Source organism: Microchirus variegatus (assembly GCF_963457635.1).
Source record: "Microchirus variegatus genome assembly, chromosome: 5".
Classification (NCBI taxonomy): domain Eukaryota; kingdom Metazoa; phylum Chordata; class Actinopteri; order Pleuronectiformes; family Soleidae; genus Microchirus; species Microchirus variegatus.
In genome coordinates, this window is record NC_139806.1 from 20,644,842 (window position 1) to 20,668,771 (window position 23,930).

The window sequence follows — 23,930 nt, forward strand, 5'->3', positions numbered from 1 at the left end:
AATTGTGTACTGATAAATTATAGGTAACTGTTTTGGGGTATATTACAGCAACATCTACTGTTTTCTGTACATGTACCTGTGTAAAATCAGCAAAGGTAGGCTTTACAGCTTGCTACAATAGGATATCCCTTTAAAACTAGGAATAACATTTGCTAAGTTAATCCTCTTGCAAGACTTAACAGATAGGAACAAAAAATCATTGTGGTAGTCTCAACATCCTGCGTGAAACAATGTTCTATACCAATGGGGAACAAAAACGAGACAAGGAAAAATCTCCCAGCAATAGAATAGATATATTAACACAAACATTAGACACATTCTTAGTTTCCCAAGTGACATAGAATTATTTAAACTGTCTCTAAAATATATCAGGTTTACAGGGAAATATTATTTGTGTTCAAAATTCAAACAAGTTACTCGCATGAACTAAGACAGTTGAACCAGCATTTATTTAAAAAAATGAGAAAACACACACACACACACACACACACACACACACACACACACACACACACACACACACACAGACACACAAAATTAACTGGAATGCTACTGTTATCAGCCTATTCTGTTACTTTTATGTAGAGAGAAGGTACACACTTGCAGTTTAGTCTGGAGTTTCATTTTTTTTTTTTACTATTAATGGGGAGTAACATGGCTGGAAAAGAGCTCCCTGAGAAAGTAGACTAATACATTAAAAGTTGAAAGAGTTTAGTTTAGCCAACATTGTGTTTCCACAGAAACACATTTCCACTCAAAAGTGTGACAAGATTTCAGCAAAAAAAAGTTGGAGCAGTGTGAATCTGACCACAGTCACATTTCCCATATTTACCATCACATTCTCAACATAGTTGCCGTGGTATCACACAAAGGGCAAACGAGAAAGGCTGACTCACACAACCAAACACACGGGTTCACACAGCTCTCCTTTTAAGGACTTGCATTGACCTCCAATCACTTGGACAGCCTAAACAAAGCGTTATCTCTAACCTTAACCATAACATGAATTTAAATCTTAGCCTTAGACTTTCTCAGAAATAAGTTTCTGCCTCATTAGGGCCAGATTTTGGCCTCCATGAGGAGTACTGGTCCTATAACAGGGTTTGTGGCAGAAAAGGTCCTAACAAATACAAGAACACACACATACACACAGATATAGAACTATCTTAGAGCACAAAGGTAACATGTTCAAAGTTATATAATCATAATTCAACAGTATTCCCCTTTAAACCGACAGTACATCCGACACATTGCGACATCCTTCTTTCTCATTGACTCATCCTTCAGGAAGAGTGTCGTCAGGGCCCGAGGGCCCGACAGTCAATCCAGTATCTCACTCCCTTTCATCATCTTCTTGACTTCAGAGATAAATTCTTCTGTGAGGCTTCATATCAGTGTCAAGCTGAGTGCTCCACTGTGTGTCGTCAACCCTTTCATTTCGAACGTATCAATACTTTTTCGCTGATTGTGTCTCTTGAACCTGTGATTCTACGAACATGTGTACCTAAAGTGTGTGCTTCCAGGTTGAGCTGCCAGTGTCTTTCCCTTGTAAAAGAAGCTTCTGCCTCCCAAAAGAATTCAGGCATTTCCATCCTTCGATCAAAATCCCCCCACAGTCACATTTGGGTCATGTATACAGCATTTTGAGTAGAGCATTTATCTGAGATATTCAAAAGAGATTAGGTCTAGGGAACGGTTAGGTCTAGTTCAGAAACTCTCAGGTCAACTGAGTCATATGATGAATCAGCATTCGTCCAGCTTTCATTAAGACAAAGAAAAGGCCCTTTATTGTTTGACTGTAAGAGGAAGAGTCTTTGAAATGGGACCAGTTTTACATGAGTTATGACAACACGCAAACAACATGGAAAGCTGCAAATTGTCACCTGACTCTGTGAGACAGTACACAACATGTATGGAAACTGATGGTACCAGTTAGGTATATGCTCTCCCATCAAAGACACCACTGCTCAGGAGAAACTGTCTTGTATTTCTCATTTGAATCCACCCAGTCGTCAGTCTGGACCCAGGTACTCTGCGTTCTCCGCCGCTGGGATGTGTCCATTTGCATGTGTCTTGAACATGGGGCTGAAGTCTTGTTGGTAATCAGGGTTGTCTATGCTGTTCTGGTAGTTCTGAATGCTGTGGATTTTGCCGTTGGCGATGTGTGGGAGGATGGCAGGGGACGGGATGTCGTTTAGGTACTCGGGCCCGTCGGCTCCGTTCTTAAAGCAGTTCAAATATTCCGTCTCCGTGTCATCTGAGGAGATGGTGGGAAGGAGTGTGCGAGTCAGACCCGGTTGTTGGTAAATGGGATTCATCATGTCGGAGACACCGTTCTGGTTAATATATTCTGTAATAAAGTGAACTGTGTTAGAGAGAAAACTCAGTGTCTCAGCATTGTGATTTTTCATTTTTATTTCAATAGCAGATACCAGAGAACTGACAGGATATGACTGAACAAAAGGGGGTGACATGCGGTAAAGCGTAATTGCCTTATGCAGCTTGGAAACACTGCGGTTACCGTGGTAACCTTGTGGTTCTATGACCTGTGGCCTCATAAGATTTTACATTAATGGTAAATATTTCCAAAATGTGCTATTTCCCAAGCATTGATGTTATATAGATATAGCTTCATTTTCCTATACTATGGAGCCACTGTGCAACATTTTCCACTTGGATATAACTGTACACTGTGGTACTTTATATAAAGTAGTTATAAATCAAACACTGATGTTAAACAGCTGACTTTTAAATCTAAGATACAGGAGTTTCCATGGAAAGACCTTAGCAGTATGAATGAAGTTATTTCCCAGTTGAAAGGCTTTGTTTGGGAGGGGCAAAGGATGTCGTTACATGTGCAACTCATAAAGCCCACTGAGGCAAATCGATTTGTGAATATGAGCTGTAGAAATAAAATTGATTGTACATGTATGATGGATTTTTTGGCCCTAGCATTGCCTCAAGCTGTTATCCATTTTAAATCCCCTACTTGAGCCACTGTGTCTAATCATTCCTCCACTAATGGTCCACAACACTCTGGGAAAATATTCAGGAATAAGTTGAACACTTTGATTCTTGTCCACTGGGTGTCCCACTTTGTCATGCAAGCAAACAGAAGAGCCAGAGAAGGGTTTGTCTGAAAAAAAGAGGATGGAGAACCCTCACCTGGTACTGGCAGGAAGGCATCATCCAGAAATTTGTCAGTGGGGTCAGGAATGTACCGGAGGACGACACTCCCGTCTCTGCTCGGGAATCCGTTCTGTAACAAAGGACGCAGGCTTTTAGGGCTGTGGCACTCAAATAATGTGAGTCACTAAAAACACAGAGCAAGGTTGTTGCTTTAAGTGCATTTCGGAGCGTTTTCACCTACTTGTAATCCATTTCTGCCGTGACACGTTCCGATGCTGCTGTTGAGACTCTGCAAAATTTAAACTCGAGTCAGTGCCTCATGAAGACATCACAACAAACACATTTCTTATCTGACACTACAGATATTAGTGAGCTGTTTAAAATGCCACCAAACTGACATTTTCAGTGTAATACTGTGCTCAGTTTCAACATTTACATCACGCATTTCCTTTTGCGTGTCTGTGATTCCAACTTCCTTCTTTTATTTATAGCTTGCTGGATGTGAGCGTAACTCCTGTGGTCATTGTGATTTATTTTAAAGCCTCTCAGGAGACAATACGTTTTCCTTGATAGGTGATGGCGAAATTTTTTTTTTACGACACCCGTGGAGCCATAGCTGTCGTTTCAGTACAAGCTGATGAGGATCAAAATAAATGCACACGGTGCAAATTCATATTTACTAAGCTAAGACAAGCTCTGCTGCATCTGTCACGCGTCTGAGTCAAAGGATGAGAGCGTGTTAAACTGTGGAAACCGAGCAAATAAAGGGGAACAGAATGTCAGCTGTGGCAATGCAATTACTTTCAACAAGAAAAGGAAATTAAACATGCTGTACAAAGAAACAACAACAACAACAAAAAGCCCTAACGGTAATATTAAAAAAGCTTCTGCTGAGTTTTTTTTTGGACAAAGATTTTAAACTTTTCGCCCGGTTGCCTGCTAAGGTAATTAAACCAGGCTGTCAATGGTTGGCAACTACCTCAGGTAGAAGAGCCAGGCCTACGCATGACACTCACTGAACCTGAGGCAGAAGAGTTCTCCTTGTTTCACTCTCATCAATCAAAGGGCACCTGGGAGGAAACGTGGGAGATTGGACGACGATGAGGACGAGTGGGCAGGGGTCAGGTACAGGAGAAACAGTCCCAGTGGTGAAAGTTAAACAGAGTTTCAGGGTTCAGGGTTCAGGCCAGGTACGAGTATGACCAGTCAGTCAGGTTTCAAGTTGGGGAAACTTAGTTCCAGTGTTCTCACTCTTCTCACCTTCTGTGTGATCTCACACTAGAGAGTGAAGAGTTTGTGAAAGCTGATTGGTTTCAACAAGCTAAAAAAAAAGAAATGAAGGGCTGAGTGTGCGTTCATTTCCGCTCTGACTCACAGGCTAATGATTAATGCAGAAAACCCATTTCCCAAAACACGGTTAAAACAGCACAATTAAAATTTCAAGCAGTTCACTGAACGATGGTGAGATGTTCAGAGCCGGAGGACGTGCTACAAAGTCAGTTAATGCACATTTTCCTGCGTAATTTGACCGTTCCTTTAAAACAGCTGTTTTTCCTCTTTCACCGTTTGGACAGGGAACATTGGTGTGATTGAATCTGGCGTGCGTGTGTCCGTAATAAAAGTTCCTCAGCCTCATCACATACTGTACAGATTCACTTTTTTTTCCAGGTAAATCTACACTGACAATTATCTGGAGCTCAGTTTCCAGTAATTCTGTGATTAGAAGCACATGTGGCGGTGAACCTGGACAACATCTGCTACAGTTTAGAACTAAACCAATTTCATGCAATTTTCTAATCTTGTGTAGTGTCATTTGTTGATATGAAAGTACTGTCACACACTATATGTATATACTGTAAATATAATATACTGTATATGCACACTGTACGCTGTATACCTCACTTTTATTTACTTATTTGTACTTGGTTAATTTTACAGCAACTCTGACTCCTACGTGGCGTTCTCAGAGTAATCAAACTATGCCACCTTGTGGAAATTGCACACAGACACATGAGCTGTGGATATGAGTCACCTCTCTTTTTTTTCAGAAGTAAAAAAAAAAAAAAAAAAAGTAGTGCTGAAGAAACCTTTTAGTAATTGTAAAAAGTGTGCATTGTACAATATTAATATTACTTGTATATATTATCAGTGACTTTACTGCTGCTATATGCGTCTTTACACGCTGATAAGAATTTCATACTTGACATTTGATGCTTATTGTTATACTCTGCATTATATCCATTGTAAATCTTTATATGATAGACTGTTGTATAAACTTTAAAGACTGTTGAAGGTTGCAGTTTTCCAGTTTCCTGGGTGAAGTCCAACAGCAAGTTGTATACTAAATATCCACAGGAGGCAAATCTGCTGGTTGATAAAGAACTGAAAGTCAATAAGCTTGATGTTTAATGTCAGTAAACATTTGCCCCAGGAGTTAATGTCTCAATCAGTACTTTAAGGTCTTCTGATGTCAATAATGTCAATTTTGCATATTACTCTTTATTTAGAGGAAAATAGAGGTCAAAGTGCAGCACATTTGAGTGGACAACAGTGGGTTTGACAGCTGGAATTGTCCAATAAAAGCCTGGTTTTAGGCTCAAATTGTGATTCTGGAGGCTTCAAAATGAGAGCTCAGGCACTTATAGGTGAAAACCTGCCACGGATGGCTGCCGTTTTTTAATACAGGTAAAATCTTATATGACTTTTTCATATTTTTATGCTTTTTCATGGCTCTAGAATCTTTAATAAATGCATTGCAAATGTCACATGAGACAGAGTGGGACACAGACACTCTCACACCATCTTTTGCATGATGTAGCTTACTGTGGAGTGGAGCAGTGGAGTGTGCGAGGTGCTTGGACTGCTGAAGAAGCCATGTTGTGGCACCAGGTATTCGTCTGCATCCACAGCATCCTCCATGTCCTCCCCGCTGATCAGACTACGGTAGAACTTAGTGTCTGTGGGACTGGGTAGGTGCATGCGGTCATCCCCCTGGAAAGTGAAGAGTTTTTGTTTCATTATCAAACAAAAAGACGGTTTAATTCAGAAATGAACTACACTTTGAATAAAAATATACCTGAATCACGAGATAACGGGGAGGATCCCGTGCCATCTTTGTAAACTCGGCTATTAGTTCCCGGAACCGAGGTCTGCTGTCTGCATCAATCATCCAACCTGTACAAGACACAGATATTATTGAGAGTTACTGACACAAATAACAACAGAAATTCACTGAAACAGCAAAAACAACAGGAATCACTAGGTCTAAGATGATATCATTAAATGTTTTTGTATGCACCTTGGCTACTACTACTGTACTACAACTACTACTACTTCTACTACTACTACTACTAATAATAATAATCTTAATAATAATAATGAAAGAATTGCTTAAACCTAAATAGATTCTGAAAGCTGAAATCAGATGTGTGAGATGTTTGGCATTGTTGCTTCAAAGAGTTCAATGATAAATCAATACATCAATTACAATAACAACAAAAATCTGCTGAAAAGCAACTAATTAGACACTAATTGTTTGGGACATGTTGCTAATATTCACACTGGTAAACGTATACAAATATCAATGCCATTATCTCAAATGTTCAAATGTTCAAAACAAACAAAACATCTGAACTGCATTTAATTAAGAACTTTACAAACCACATCACAGATAACAAAAAGAGTTTGTATAGTGGAGGTTTGACCCAGCTGCGCGCGGAGCTTACATTTCACCATGATCATGTAAACATCGATGGTGCAGATCGGTGGTTGAGGCAGTCGCTCCCCTTTCTCTAGAACTCCAGCTATTTTATTGGCTGGAATCCCATCATACGGTTTGGTCCCAAAAGTCATCAGCTCCCAGACCGTCACACCTACAGAAAGAAAGGAAATGTCAGTCTGACCGGCTGCCATTCACTTGTATTTTTGCTCCCCATGAAAGAGAAGAAATGAGAGTGGCAGACTGTTGACTTCCGTAGTCCAAACTGTTATCTTGACAAATTGGCTTGGTGTGCAGTAGTGGGAGTAAGCAGGATGCATTGCTGTGGTGGAGGAACTAAAGAAAGGAAAAGGAGGAAAGGAAGCCTGACTCTTCTGCCAGGGTCTGTTGATGTTTTTGCCATATTGAGCGGAGCCGGAAGGCAAGATAAAAACCTTGGGAAACGATGATTTGGATGCTTGCCCAATCGAGAAATATGTGCTCTGTTTGATTTCTATGTATGTACAGTGTATGTGTGTGGGGGCATTAGTGCACGCAGTACTTTTGCTCTTGGACTGGAGGAAGCGTTTTTGTGGGTTGTGGTAACAATCTCTTCGACAGGATATTGTCCACCTGAGACTGCGAGTGTGTAGGTGTGCACTACCTGTGTCGTAAAAATTGCAGATGCTGGCAAGTTTTTAAAAATGTTGACAAGCCGTATTAGATCCAAAAGAAACATCCTTTCCTGTAGCCTCAAAACAAGTGTCCTCTCTCTCTCTCCCTCTCTCTCTCTCTCTCTCTCTCTCGGTCTCACTTGCTGTTAACTCACTTTATTTAGAAAAGAATAAATATTTCTCCTGTGAGACTGTCACCATTACTCAGGAGTATCGCCCAGCTGCTTTACACATCTGACGTTGCACAAAGATTCAGGCTCAATCTGGGATACAGCAAGCAGAGCTCAGGCTCTGGGTAGAGACAACATAAAGAAAAATAGACTCACCATAACTCCATACATCACTCTGGTGTGTGTACGTCCTGTTCAGGATAGATTCAAGAGCCATCCATTTTATTGGTACCTGCGAAAAAGATTCAATGGTCAAATATTTAAAAATTCTAACCCACAAGCTTCACTGGACTTTTATTTTTTAGTGTATGCAGCAGTGAACGTCATGTGTTTTCAACTAGATTCACTTTACAGGTAATATTTCACACATCTGTTTCATCTTAAAGTATTAAGTCATTTTTGGCTTCTTTTATTCACAGTGCTGTAGCACGTTCTTACAATGAATTGTGTTCTTTTTAACAATATTTTGATACTTTCTTTCCAGTCGTGTACTGAAGATAAATGTTTGTATGTTTTAAATACCATACACATACACCTTGTGATACCTTGTATTACCTATACAAAATAGCAATAGGTGTTCACTGGCAGAAATGCCAGTAAAAATAGTTTAAGAATTAGAGCATGTACACATTTTCTCCCATCATTATTTATATTGTGAATTGGGTCACAATGATTTGCTATATTTAAAAAGTGTGTGAAACACTGCAGTATATTTAGTACAGTGTCACTGTACTGTCACCTAGTGGTACAAAATCACATGGACAAAGTTCTTTGTAGAGTTTGCAGTTTACAGGAGACAAGAAGCAGAGTGCTGTCACCACATGGAGCTTAAAAAAACGGTTTCTGGAATGTTTCCCTGCACGAGGATTAAGGCTCGTCCTGGTCCTATCATGTCTGGCTCGACTCGTCTTTCTATGGAAAACTGTCCTGCACTACTTAATTAACAACGTCTTGCAGAGTTGCACTAAACTGGAATGAGTGTAGGGAAATCTCAGCAGCTGCAAATGTCTGAGTCACGATAAATTTCAAAGAACTGACATGTCCACATCTGTCCTTCTGCTGTGGACAGGCAACGATATGTCTGAAGACTGTATCACAAGTAACTGTATCATCAGTTATAAAAATATACGGCGGTAATAGTATCTGAAAGATAATATCAGAAAAATATGTTGCCAGCACATCTTGCTACGTTAAAGCTGCAGTGTGTAACTTTGGGGGATTTTTTTGTTGTTGTTATTATTCTGCCTCAGTTTGGTCTGTGAAAAGAAACATTATTATACATGATTTAAATGCTTTGACCCTCACCTGAAATGAGCTCTGTCAAGCAATACTATCAGACATAACTTAAGCGTTTGTGTATATACAGCAGCAGTGCAGGGACGGGTGGGGACAAGAAGTGTTTATGCCATCAAACTGCGGATAGGTTTTTTTGCAGTTTTTCTTACCAGTAGAATTCACGTCTGAAAAACGTTTGGCTGCAATTCTTCATTGCAACTCAAACCGGATCACAGTTAAGCACATTACTAGCACAAAGTCGCTGTGTTGCCTGTCTGTCTTGACATAAAACAAACCAAGTCGTGAGGAGCTGATAGTCTTGATCAGTATTGTATGAACTCATTTGACAATGGTTTGAATGCAATGGGCATTTGTTTGTATTTTAAAGTTACATACTGCTGTTTTAATTGAGAAAAAGGTTGTGTATACATATATACTGTACATTTATTTCAGGGACCATTAATCACTGGGGTTGGGAATCTTTGTGTTTTCAGTTTCACAAAGAAAACCTATTAAGAAAAAGAACTTATCTGATCATTTCAGTCAGTTCACTAATACAAGATACAATCTAAAGCAATGGCACAACACAGGAAATCATCTGTCATGTTTGTAAAAGGCCATGACTGCAAAATACTCAAGACTATACGACTCTGTGTGCAACAACAAAAACAAATTTATATGCGACACACAGACTATTGCTTTTTTGGTACCAACCTTGCCGCCATCTGCATGGTACTCCTTCTCATCTGCATTGAGGAGTTTAGCCAGACCAAAGTCTGTGATCTTGACATGGTGAGGAGTCTTCACTAGAACGTTTCTGGCTGCCAAGTCACGGTGTACCAAGTGGCGCTCCTCCAGGTAGTTCATACCCTTTTGTCAAACAAACCGTGTAAGTGCAAGTTACTACATAAACACTGTCCTTTTTGCACAAGCTCTCAAGACACGGGTCATTTTCTCTATCAGACATGATTAAAAAAAAGATCTGAGCGTGTCACCCACAATACAATATAAAATATATTATTTAAGACAGAACAACGAATGTGTGGACTGGGAAAACATAGTTTTGGTGACTTTTTTTTGGTCTTTTTGTCTGGTTTTTTATTGAATGTTTCTTGTCCTTCTTGTTACAAATTCATATACATTACAATCTATTCATACAACTCTGACAGTAAGAGGCAGTGTACACTGTAGCTAATCTAACTTCTAAAACTTCCTATTGTATCAAACACACTGGGTGTGTACCACAACACACCCACAGACTCCACATGTAACTCCATGTCTTTGGGTTTGCTCTCTCTCACCTTGGCAATCTGCACACACCAGTTGAGCAGGTGCTGAGAGCCGATGTTGTCCTTCTTCTCTTTGACGTAGTCCAGCAGGCAGCCGAACGGCATCAGCTGGGTGACGAGCTGCACAGTGGAGGTCAGGCAGATGCCAAGCAGGCGACACACATGGGGGTTGTCCACACTGGCCATCACATAAGCCTCCTGAAGAGTGATTGCATATAAAAAAAGAAAACCCAAGTTAATCTCTTTGCATAATCACTTGACACAAAAAGTATTCCTCGCTTTCCCTCGCCTTTGATGTTGTTTCTTTACTCTATTCTCTCTGTTAAAGATCCAGTGTGTAACTTCACACCTCTGGTTCAGAGCTTTCTGAAAGGACAACTCTACGTCCATGTTGTTCTCTTTCAACTACTTCACTCGTGTTTCTAAGAACTGGTTCTAATTCACCTAAAGTTTGCTGCCATTTAACGTTACTAGAGTAGCTGTAATGTGTGCGCCTTCCGTCCATTAGTGGTGATGTGAAATGCATCACTTTGTGTTTCCACAGACAGGAAAACCCTTATATACATTATTATACATCATATTTCCCTGATTTAAGTTGCAAAGACAAAAAACAAAGTTCTTGATACTTTAGCCCTCTAAATCTTTTTCTAGGTCAGGCTAATATTCATACAGCATGTTATCATACACAGGTGTCTTAGTGCTTAGCAGAAAAGAATGTAAAAGTTAACGAATTAACAAATGCAAACAAAGTAAAAAAGTTTAAAGGAGTCATATTATACCCTATTTTGCCAAGTTAACCTAGTTCCCTGGTGTCCTAATGAACATGTCTGTGACATGCTTTGGTAAAAATAGCCCCGTTCAGAACGCTCTGTTTAGTAGTATCTCTTTAAAAATCAGCAGTTAGCATTTGGAAAAGTGATCATTTGCAGGCTCTAGCAGGCACATTGGCGTCATATATAACATGCATCCACTGGACAGATAAATCCTCTGAGGCTGGACGTTTGTGTAGAACTCTGTGCTGCACTGTGGAGCCAAGAATATAACTTTTTCGCGAACCTCCGGTTTTGGATACTGTTGCCCTCACCAGCACTCTCGCGTGTTTTACGGACAAAGCAGAGCTCTGCGAGACAACAATTCCAGGAATTTACAAATTGTGACGTCCCAATGAGTGCGGAAGTCAACATCGTGTTTTATCTCCTGTACTTAGACTGAGGAGGACCACAAAAACATGAGTATTAAAATGATTAAAAAGTTGATTTTGCATAATATGTCCCCATTAAAACGTGATAAACACAAACCCATTGACTCACACGTTCATATAGGACATCTGTGTGTGCAGCACATTTTCTATCACTCATTTTTCATATCTATTCATATGCTGCCGGCACAGCTATCATGGGAACAACAACATGGGATTAAGTGTCAACTTTCGAGCTGAAAGACGACTCGCTGTACTTCTAAACATATCATAAAGATTCAAATTATACAGCAAGGAATTGTTAATTAAAGTAATACGATGATGTAAAAGCAGCAGAGAAGAAAGCAACCTTTTGTTTTTATTATCATATTTACCCTGATGTAATTTAATCCATACTGGACACCAACGATCTATGGCTCTTTCATTCTGCTCTGCACAACAATGGATGGCCTGACATTAGAGTTGAATTGAATTTCACAGCCTCTATTGCTGGTGTAAGTATCAACATTTATCCTGGAAACTGATCGCAAACAAACACTCGCTGGAATAAGTCTCCCAGCAGCCACCAGTGGAAACTCTCTGCCGTCATAAAAGAAAAGCAAACTGTGTGGATAATCCACCAACAACGGCCTTCTCAGGAGGCATGTGCAAACACAGATTCAAACGGAGCTTATTTTGTAGATTTCCTTCCATGAGTGCATTCACTGCATCACAAATATTGTACTGTATATTACAGAGGCAGCATTACTTGGGGAAATAACTATTTTACTTTTAGGAGCTCTGTCATCTCTGACAGTGTGAGAAAGAGGCATTTAAAAAGCAAGACTCCGCACGACATCCAGATGTACAGTGACTGAGCAACAACACCACAAAATGACAGGATGTGAGATGCACATTCAGCCGTTCATACAGTATAATGCATTAAAAACAGGTTGTTTTCCTCCGTGTGGCTTCAGGATTGCATCCTTTTCCAGAACACCTCAGTGTTGGATTACACAGCAACACCCACAAGCAGGAGTTAATCCTATTTCCAGCAGGCTTTAACAGGGTCACAGTGTACAAACATGAAACGTTCTACATTACAAGGAAAATACCAGCTCATTACTTTTTCAAATAAGTTGCAGGTTTTATAATTTATAATCTGGCAAGTGTGTCTGACCCTTTTTTTTAATCTAGTCACAACAGCAGTGTGATAATCAGACTTTTTAACTTTCATACATTCAACTGTAATTCCCCACCAGCATCACACATATTTCACTGTAGTATTTTAGGGAATAACATTTGAAATGAATCACTGTTTAAGTTCTGACTCAGTGTTACAGTAAACTTGGGAGTTCAAAAAGTTAGCACATAAATCAGTGAACCTACGTCCAAGATCTCTTTGTTTGCTTTTGGTGATGTGGCCTCTCTTAAAACCTTGATGGCCACTGGGATCTTCACATCCTCTCCCTCTGGAACCCACAGGCCCTGCAAGAACACAAGGTTATTTAACAAGCTTGAAACACAGTTGAATTAACAATGAAACACAAGTGTGTACATAATAAGAAGCACATTCTATCAGCATACTGTACTATATAACAAAGTACAGTTACAGTTAACTTCCTACTTTTTACATTAGTTTTATACTTCTTTATTACATTTTAGAGTGTGATATTTTATTTTATTTTTATTTTACCCCGTGCATCTAAGCACCGTAAAACAAATGATCTGAACAGGTAGTAAAATATTAGCCTATATAACAACAATATAATCATTTTATATATGAATATAAGACTTCACACTCGCAATTTGCTGCCAGTATTTCTGTACCTTTGGCATGAGCCTGTCCTTAACCTTTACAAATAAAAAACAATCATTTAATCCTCACAAGAGGTTCAATCTAATTCCAACCCAAACGGAATGTTTGACCCTGAAATAGCACTTAAACGCTTATTTTTCTGAAATGTTTCAACCAGATATTTTTTTTTTGTTCCTGTGCATCACCACAATGACACATATTTGTGTCAGGGTGTGCGTGTGTGTCAATAACGTGGCACAATGATATGCATCGTGCTTAAGGGCTCATGACAACAGCAGGGGATAGTGATACCTTGAGCAAAGTGATACAAAGTCATTTGACCTCATTTTATGAAAATTGTCACAATAGAAAAGAAACGTGCAACCTTGAGCATAAAATATGTTACGTGGTTGATGATAATGGTCCAACAGTTTAGTAAGTATGTGCTTGGTGAGTGCATTTACATGATATTAAGCATTTACAGATTGAATCAGTTTTTATTCTCTTCCCAATATATGATCCAGTGATTTTGACCAGTATCATGTTACAGAGTATCATACTGGCTTATCCACAAAAGATAATGCTGCGATACTCATATATCAACATTTCTGCCACAGTTTATTTGTAAATTTAAAATCATTGTGATTAATGGGTCCAGTTCAGTTACATAAGCAGAACGAATGAGTCCTGAAAGTGACACATCAGAAATCAGTGCTGCAAAATGTGTGTCAAATTGAAACACTGACTACAGATGTAAAAAGCACACACACTTCTATGTTGAGTAGAGTTGGCAAATAACATACTTTGGAGTCCCAGCTGCAGTAGAGGTGCAGTGGAATGTTTTCAGACACAAACCTGAGGTATGTTATTACCTTATAAACTGTACCAAAAGCCCCTGATCCCAGCACTTTGATTTTCTTAAATTCAGGCTCTTTCAGGATCCGCAGCAGAGCCTGGTTCGGTGCCTCTCCACTTGGAGTCAGAGGCTCAACCAACTGAGAAAAAAAGAAAAATCAGCTTGTCTTGCACACAGTCTCACAAACAGCATTAGTGATCGTTTAACTATGGCAAATCGATTTTCATTACAAGTCGTACACACACACAAAATAAACACTGGAAATAAAACGTAATCTCAGCATTAAGTGACATCCCTGTAATCTGCACATCTCTCTCAATATATTGACATTTCCCCTGCAAGAATGAAGACGCAGTTCCCTCGACTCACCTCCCTCTCTTGGAGCAGCCTGCGCATGGTCCTCTTCCTCTTGATGTGGCGTCGGCGTAGCAACACGAAAACAGACAGGCCTGCAATAAGAACGGCCAGCAGCCCTCCAACCACACCAGCTGCAACCATGGACAGACCAGATGGGCTGAAAGAGAGGTGAGAGATGATTTAGGAATGCAGATTAAAAAAAAGATCACGTTTGAGAATAAAACTAACAAGGAGAGGTGTGATTAGAGTCTGTCAAACCAAGGCAGAGAATGTGTGTCCTAAAGCACCAATGAACAGTGTTGTTGTGTTAACTCACCGTTTAATATGGCAGCCTTCAAGACCAGGACCAATGCACCTGTAAACAAATCAATGAAACAACTGTGATGCAAATACACTTTAACTGTGACTTCATGCTGATAATTCACAGTCACGAGAATATTGATTTCCAGTGAACAGTCGTCCACGTCAGTTATCATATTTCTGTTCTGTCATGTGCATGCAAAACATTATGACACGCTGATTTCTGCCAATAGACGCAGCCAAGTTCAACAAGCAATCGACGAGGCTTAACGTATCGATTATGAAACACAAAAACCAGCAAATACACGCAAGTTAACATTTGCATAAGACTGTGACAGTTTACACAACCCATAACTAATTTTTGTTTGTAATAGTTACAAGGATACCATCATCAACTATCACATGGCACATTCGTGGTAGTGACCATCACTGAGATCATTATGTCTGCTTTCAATTGTTGGAATTGTTCTATTTTATAATAAAAAGGTTGCGATGGTGTGCGAAGCAAAATGGGGAAGATTTAATCCCATTTTTTCTGGAAATCCTATCCTGCTTTAAAGTCTAAAATTGTACAATTTCTACATTTGTGTTTGTTTTGTGACATCTAACGGTGAGATTGTACAGATTGAACAGTCCCACATCATGACCCAGGGTCAGGGAACTATGGTGGCCTTCACATACCAGAGGAAATCACATTTTGCTTCGATAATGTTGTAACTTTAGACTTCAAAACAAAAAAAAAAACACATTTTGGCTAATTTGTCCTTCCTGGCTGCTGTAGAAACATGGTGTCACAATTTGGCAGCCTTCATAAAGCAAGGCCATTGCCTTATTTACATACTGCTCTAGCACTACTCGGCTCTACTCTTGCTGTAAATGAGCCGATAGAAATCTCTCCTCACTGAAGCCGTTACAGACTGAAATCTCACCCCCAGAAGACAGACTTTGCTGTGATTGGCCAGCCAACGAGAGCCTACCCAACTGTCTTGTGATTGGCCAATACCTGGAAGTGACGTAATTAGCACACCAGCTCTCAGAAGCGCAGCTCCCCCCTCTGGAACGGTGGATGCACTGCTACTCATTATCAAAACATTGTTTTAACAGTGTTTAAAAATGGCTTCGTTACGTCTCCACGCTGCAGTCCCTTTACGACTTTGACCCGGAGTCGGACGCAGAGTCAGAAGACTGACTGTCGCGAGTGAAAAACGGACGTTCTTCCTCTTCTTCTGCGGTTCAATGTTCGCAACCGGATGTGCCCCGGACTAGTGCCCGGAGCAGGACGATCTGCTGTTCCAGAGAACTGCATGTTTATGTAACCATAACAGGTTTTTTCAGAAATCTCGCTGAGCCCGAGTTTACAATACAATACAGCGTTCTCAGCAGTGACTGAACTGTTTGTTATGAACCTTCAGGGCTTTATAAACGAGGTAATGACACTGAACTGAAATACCACTGAACAGGTTGTTATTCAGCTCACGATCGCCGGCTTTCAGCAATGCTGATTTTAGAAATGTCCTTTGCTAAATGTTCGAGATTAACGCACGTTTTCAGGATTTTTAAGTGTTTTTTACTGATCTACAGTTTGGCATTTTTTGGTTTGATTCTTGTGTCGGAACTTGCACTCATGGCGCTTCAACTGACGACACACTCTGACCAATCAGTGGCCGGCAGTCTGTTGACGTCACATTTTAGTATTGGCTCAGCTTGCTTGGAACCTGACCAGAGCAGGTACTAAAAAAAGCACCAGGTACTATCAGTAATGGAAATGCATAAAAAGTAGAGTCAAGTCAAGCCGAGTTGTGCTCGAACTTCATTTATATGTATCTATTTGCTTGTACAGAGTCACAGCACCAATGTAAGTGCAGACAGCAGGAAACGTAGTGCCATTTCTCGTCTTGGCAGAACATTGCTTTTTACCCTTGAGTGCAGTTTTTGTGGCAAAGCTGGCACACTTTCATCTCATCTGCGTATTTCCACACAAGTGCTTCATCCTTCCCTGGCACGCCTTGGGGACAGCGAGGCACACAGAACAGTCCATCTTGGAAGTTGGCACACTTCGTACAATTTCCAGAACCCTGAAAGCAAAGAAGGAAAGAGACTCACGATGTTTACAACTCTCTTGAGAGGGGTAGTAGTAAATATTGCACAAGCTTCCCTGTCCCAAAATAGTAATTTCTTAAAAGGAGTTGCACCCATTTTCCTTATAAAGAAAAAACACCCAGTCATATTGGGTGATCCAGCTTAGACTGATACACTTATTGCAATCAAATGCTGTATTTTAATACTTCTGTAAAACTTTTTTTTATCAGCATGTTCACTACTATATTTGGAACCTTTAACATCCTTGGAAAAGTGTCTGAACTTTGTTTTATCATCAAAGATGGTACTAGGAGCTAATAAAAGATCCCACAGCCTCACAGCATATTCAGTGCTGAACCTGTTTTGTGACTGCAGTGCATTAGGGTCTAATGAAGAGAAATTGATAGCACAAAGAGTTTTGAAATGGATTTCATGCTGGGTGGCAAACTGTGACACGTACAGGTGCACTACAGGTTGCAGTCCCGTTCATACGCCGACACTCGGGGTGACACTCCACGCAGGTTTTGCTCATGACTGCCTCCCGTGTCTCTCTGCAAAAACAACACAAAGAAAGCTTACAGACTCTCACTGCTGGCGCCTCTCATTTCAAACTGTTACTTGTGAAGTGAAACTCTTGATCCCTTTTTGAGGGCAGAAGTTAAACTGTAAGCATGTCGAGATTCAATGTTTGACAGGGCTCTGCGAAGATAAACACGTGCCTAAATGTGCCATCTCAGCTACAATATTCTGTTTCAAAATACCTCGGATCATATTTAGTCTTAGTGCTGTTTGCAGTAACAAATCCCCAACTTGTCTGAAAGTCGGGAAATGCTCATGGTATGAAAGTAGACTTTGAAGGGGTTACCGTTCCAGCACGCAGTTCTGATGTTCCGATTCCATTCTGTTTGTTTGTCTAGAATAAGAAAAGCTGTATTTAAGAGCTTAAAGTTCAGATTCCTCCCTCACCCCTCAAGGATGTTGCAGGAGTCAACACAGCTCCCATCACGGCTGTAGTCACGGCAGGCAAAACACATGTCTGGGCCGGGACCCCAGCAGCCGTCTGTGGTACACTTCCTGTCACAAGTGTTGTTTCTCAGAGCTAAAAACAAATACACACAATATCAAGACAAGATTTTTTTTTTCCTGCACACTTGACTAAATTTAAATTACACAAAAAAATCTGTTTACCACACGAGTCAGCATTAGAATTTTCCAAAACAGTCGCACTTTGGCTGTTTGATTTGAAGAGCACCTTCCAGTGGTCTTTATTGGTGTAGCACAAGTTTTGGTTCTTAACGATGACCACATCCCCGTCGCTAATCTCTTTGAGCGAACGAAGGCCCAGGTAGGAGACATCGAGCTGAGTCACAACCACACTGCGGCTCCCACTACCAAAAGTCACAGAAGGTGAAACAGGTGGGGAAGTAAAAAATTAACATTTTACGACGGCCTTGAAGAAACACTCACTTCTTGAAAAAACAAACTCATTCCTTGTGATTAAGCAGTTGTGAAACTTTTTTTTTACAAGGAACATACCGTTTAGTTCTTCCTCGAATGATCTCCAGATTCTCAAAGGGGCTGAGTGAGCTCATGCTCTGTGGCCACGTTTGAATCCACAAGTATCCTGAAGCAACATTGTTTGTTCATAGTGAAACTCTTTTGTGTGTATTTTAATGTGTAATGTATTACTCAGGTTTTTATGGTCTTACCAGTAATTTCTTTAACTGTCTTGAACACATCAAGCTGGGCAGGATCCATCTTTGGTGTTTTGGTGTATGGATCCCTGAGAAACGAGAAAATACATGCTATTACCTTGTGGTCAACGACTGGAATTGCAGCTTCAGCGCTGTGAAGGTCTTCCACATACCCATGAATCGATGTTTTGATGATGGCAATGTTGCCGTTTATTTTTGTGCAGTTTTTAAAGGAGTCAATGTTGGTGGCGTTGATAGACAGCGTGCGAGTCAGGTCTCCTGTGCCGAGTCCATTACATACTGCAAACCAAAGCAAACGTCAGCGCAAAAACCCTCGAACAATGTGGATGAATCTAAATTAAATCACAAGGATCACGAGTATGATTCAGAATAATAAACAATATAATGCAAGTGTCAGTTATCAACAAAGTTTACTCTTACCATGACAATAAATGATTAGCCTGACTGTCCGAGCACATTAACAGACTAATGATATAAGACTAATCATAAATTATAGGCTGAATTAAATATATTTCTCTCTACCTTATTATCAACACTTACTGGCCAGACCTGAAAATACTCCATTAAAAAAAAAAAATCACACTTCCCTTCTACCTTTAACTGCAGTTTTGCAGGTGGCTGCATATCAATTAGGCAGCAATTCTACCTTTTTGTGCCAGACACATAAGAAATTTAGTGGCTGAACCAACTGACAGCAATTTTTGTCAACGGGTTCCTCGCGATATCTGTTTGTTTACGTCACTGAGAAAGAAACCTTCAGATTAGATTAGATCGTATGAAGCTAGGAAACAGTAGAATTGTTAATGAATGTTGGCCAAAGAAGTAAAATGGTGGCACAGATGACAAGTTAATGTATTCAGTGACACTATAAACTGTGTTGCTGTGCATTTGAGACACAAAGATTCCCCAGATTGCACAGAGAGAGAGAGCGAGAGAGAGAGAGAGCGAGAGAGAGAGGGAGAGTTTAATCCCTACCTTTGGGACACAGTCCAATACACTTGGCACATTTCCTGACTCCGCCCTCATCCACCTCGTACGTATTACCACTGCACGTCCGCACACAGGCCCCATGATCCGTCACGACATAGTTATCTGGAATAATTGCAAAATAAAAGCATGTCTGGTGAATCCTTCAGCAGTTAAACGTATACAGAATAATGCCATCTGTCACTGTAGGTGGACGATTATGCTCCAGACAGTAAAGTATTTGTCAGTAAAGCAGTGCGACAGCAGTGAGTAAGTTAAACTGAGGAAACACAGTTCTTGCATTAACATGCCCCCCAAACTCAATCATTTTCTTTCCTTGTTTACACGGTTTATAATTAAACTGTAGCTGTGCAGTGTAACCACTGAATGCCTCACTGCTGTGAAGACAACCTGGGCATGATTTCAGCAAACAGCAAAGTGGAAATGCACGTAATCATGCATGATGTGTTTTGATATTGGCCAGTGAGGCCCTAATAACTTTAGTTTTATTTGTCTTGACTGTCAAGGAAACAGCTTCTTGCTTCTTGTGTACCTTTTAGGTGCGGATATAAAAATAATGGCAAGGGAATGTGTTTAAATGACTCTGCACACAGGTTCTTATTGGCTTCAGCGCCAATAGAGCGCCAGAGTACACACTAATTACCTCTTCACCTTGCATGTTTCTGGCAGCCAGGCAAATACCAGCTTTAATTTCTGTCACAACAATAAGATAGGTACAAAATAGTAATGACTGTAACATCGTCAATGAGCATCATTACGTTGTTGTTTTCTACTTCCTATGTCTTGTTTTGTTTCAGGCATGTCACGTGGGTGACACAAGGGTGGAAAAAAAGCAGCACAAGGCCAATGGAAGTCAGTTTAATCACTTTTTTTTGTTCACCTAGGTACACAAATCCTGATCATTTTAACGTCAAATAGACTTGAGAGGCTTGGAACTTGGAATTGCCTGGGTTATGGGGTGTTCCTTACACAAGAGCACCCAGAACTCCAGATTTCCAACCCCGAGCAACCTCACCAACCTCAACACATTACTGTTAATAGTAACTGTTAATTACCTTCTCGTATTTGTTTCACAGTGAAACATGCGTACACATAGTACTGTTATATATTTTTTTTTACCGTAGACATGTTGCTACACTGTTTGTGCGTGCAAAATACCATGTAGAGCTCTGGTATCGACTGGTATTGGGCTAACAACAACACTCCCAGTTCCGACTTAACACGAGTTCCGATGCAGACGGAATGCAGCATAACTCTTTTTATCAGAGCAGTCTAAGATAAAAATACACAAGTACTGATTTTTAAGCTTTTCTTACGAGGGCAGCTCTTGACACACGTGGCCCCGAAGTTGTACTTTCCATGTGGGTTGGGTACCAGCTGGTGCAGATTGGGGTCGTAACGCAAGAGGCCCGGGCACGAGTCCTTACACACCCCATCATCCTGGAAGTCCCGACAAGCCTGCAGCACAAACAACAGTCATCCTGTATGCAGGGATGAAAACAGAGCCCCACTCTAATGATAACACTGCATTCCATCCTGCAGAATGTGAGCTGCGCAGAGAAATTGGGAGAGCAGACTCTGGTATTTGAGCCTCTGCCAAATAAAAGACTTAATCAGTGTCGTTGGTACTGAGACTAATAACAATACTTCTGATCATAAAAACAGATGCTGCTGAGTCAGGAGTTTGTTTTGTTAAAGGCCTCTCGTCCAAATTTACTGCCGAAGTACGAGACATTCAGTTTATTTTGTTGTTCGAGCTCGTCTGTTCCCCAGACCCTTGATTGTATCATCACTCCTCCCCTGCTCTTTGGCGTCTTTCTCTCACCAGACAGTCAGTGGGCCGTGGTCCTGTGCAGCCTGCAGCACAATGCTCATTACAGCAGTCAATCGGTGAAGGTCCTTTGCATCTCTTAGAGCACTGCTGTGCACAGTTCAGCTTTGTTACTGGAGGTAAGAACAGGACAAAGTCAGGGGACTGACAAGTAGCAGCAAGACATGGTTTTTTGGTTAATTGAATTGAAGGCTGTTTTAAAGTGGTTTTAATTTGCTGTTGTTGGTTTGCAAAAACAGAAAGCACACTGTACACAAACAATGACACATTCAACATGTAAAATTAGAAGAGATCAGTGCTTACAAGTTTGACAGTTTTCAGGACCAGATGCCCAACATGAACCATTGAAGCAGCTTGAGTCACATGGTTTACCTTTTAAAAAAAACAAAACAACTCTGAGCAGATATAAATGTTTGGGAAATGATCTCGATATTCACGATGAATTAAATGAGCTAGCGTTGTATTTTGCAGTAAAATGTGTTCCTTACAAAGTGGGTTGTTGCTGGCCTCTGGGAGCTCCATGACAGGCTTGCGGTCCGCGTTGACAATATCGTTCCACTGAATCGTCTCCACGTTGCACAGCTGGTGAGGCCCGAACTTAACGCCTCCTTCGAGAATTTCTGCGAGGAGAATGGACTTTATAAATCTGCACACTTAATTGTAAAGTGCAAACAAATGTATTAGACCGCCACCACCCAATGTAAGGTTGCTCTAAATTAACAGCATTGGTAGTTTTTCTCTCATGGTTAATACACCAGTATGTAGAAGAGCTATAACCAAAATGATATTTTTAAAGCTAACATATAAATATTATTACCGTCCATGACTTTTCAGATGTACTGCTTTACAGAAAAAAGGCCGCTTAAATTTGGGTATAAAAAGGTGAATTCAGTTATTTTCCAAATAAATAATGACAGGTTTTTGAAAGATTTCTAAAATATTCTAGTTTTCTCGTTTTTGAGGTGGTGGGGATTAGGTTAATTGGGACACTCAAAACTGGCCACAGATGTGAATGTGAGAGTGGACGCTTGTTTGTCACTGTGTGTCCCTGTGGTTTGGGATTGGCACCAGTGCCTCCCTCATGTGGAGGTGGATACAGTGGTAGAAGATGGATGAATGGATGGATGGATGACAGGTGGTCTAATAAATTTGTTAAGCACTGAAAAAGACAAAAAGTTGTATTTTCAGCAACAGGTTTCTGTGAAACACTGAAGGGGAGAGTTGGACTTACCCGTCAGCCTTGGAAGAACAATCTCTCTGGTGCTCTGACCTGTAGCTTGGTCTTTATTGGCAAGAACGGTGAGAGCAAACTTTCCTTCATAAAGGGAATGACCTCGAATTATATGCAGGTTTTCCAGAGTAATCCTCGGGGCTGAGTTGAGGGCGATCAGGACATAACCGCCCACTTCTTCAATTGACTGGAAGAAAAAAACAATTGATTTGTGAATTATTTTATTATTATTATTATTATTATGTTCTTGATTAATTGAGTAATAGACAGACAGACAGACAGATAGATAGGTAGGGGTTTCATACATTATTTGTTCATTATTTGAATAATCAACAACAAAGTCATAGAATAAATAGATCTGTAATGTTATGACAGGTGATAATAAACTACAGGACATTAAAAATTTAAATCCTAATCACTGTGAAAATATATGAATGTATAAATATACAAACACAGAATCAGTAACTGTTGTTAGAGAAAAGTGAGAAATATTGTAAATTGTCTTTGTAAAAGAAAAATAAACAGAAATTTCAAAAAAGAAACACTGCCCTTCACTGCCCGTTTGACTGCATGATATCACATTTCATTTTGTGTGTGCAAGATTGCATTTGAGTGTGTGTGTGTGTGTGTGTGGTCTCTCCTCACATCTGCCCAGTGTTCACAACCTCGTCGTTACAGCTGGAGGTAGAGGGGTTACAAACACACTGAATCATATGTCCCTCCAATGGGCTCACTCACTCTGCACTGATTCTAATTATCTGAACTGAAGTGATAAGAGTGGGAGAAGAGTCTGTGAAGATCCAGGACACAGATTATCTGGCTGACTGACTTCAGACCACCAAAGAGGCAAATAAAAACAGGTAACCCCACCACCCCACCACCGACCCCACCCCCCACCACCACCAACTCCTCTGTCCCTGTGTTAAATCTTTACCCTGAGGAAGGACAGGTCACGGTGCGCCTCCATGTAGGTCACTTCCAGGTTCTCCAGGACTACAGTGCAGTTGCTGTAGGTCTTCACCATGTTCTGGTAGTGGTCTTCTTTGGAGCCCAGAAGGTTTAAGCGATTGGAGATTCCTTGGCATACTGCAGACAAAAATAATAATAAGTGGTGAGGCTTTTATTTAAATGTTTTTCGAAAACGAATCATGTGAACTGCATGTAAATCACCTAGCATTGCAAAGCAGTGTCACTCAAGCATTTTTCCAAGGTTCTGCAATGCTCTCAGTCAGACACAGCCGCTGCTTATGTAACACATTGGCTCGGTTTTTGGTGTTCTCGCTCCATCTCTGTCTATGTGTGTGTGAGGACACTATTTTAGCTGGTTCTCACACTTTTTCAGGGTTGTAAAAACCACACTATCTA

The 23,930-nt window shown here is 40.4% G+C and overlaps 1 protein-coding gene across 1 annotated transcript; it reads right to left on the reverse strand.

Annotated features, from left to right (window-relative positions):
* On the reverse strand, window positions 1-23,532 carry egfra (epidermal growth factor receptor a (erythroblastic leukemia viral (v-erb-b) oncogene homolog, avian); the record flags this gene model as incomplete). Its single annotated transcript, XM_083889605.1, has 27 exons — window positions 1-2,350; window positions 3,166-3,259; window positions 3,371-3,418; window positions 5,953-6,120; window positions 6,206-6,303; window positions 6,855-7,001; window positions 7,827-7,902; window positions 9,660-9,815; window positions 10,247-10,432; window positions 12,801-12,899; window positions 14,082-14,204; window positions 14,435-14,579; window positions 14,739-14,777; window positions 16,640-16,797; window positions 17,262-17,352; window positions 17,768-17,900; window positions 17,990-18,189; window positions 18,338-18,425; window positions 18,511-18,584; window positions 18,669-18,795; window positions 19,492-19,608; window positions 20,820-20,961; window positions 21,329-21,447; window positions 21,638-21,706; window positions 21,823-21,954; window positions 22,566-22,752; window positions 23,500-23,532. 27 exons carry the CDS (start codon window positions 23,530-23,532, stop codon window positions 2,013-2,015), a joined length of 3,387 nt encoding a protein of 1,128 aa, XP_083745731.1. The 3' UTR covers window positions 1-2,012.
* Window positions 23,533-23,930: the final 398 nt, after the last annotated feature.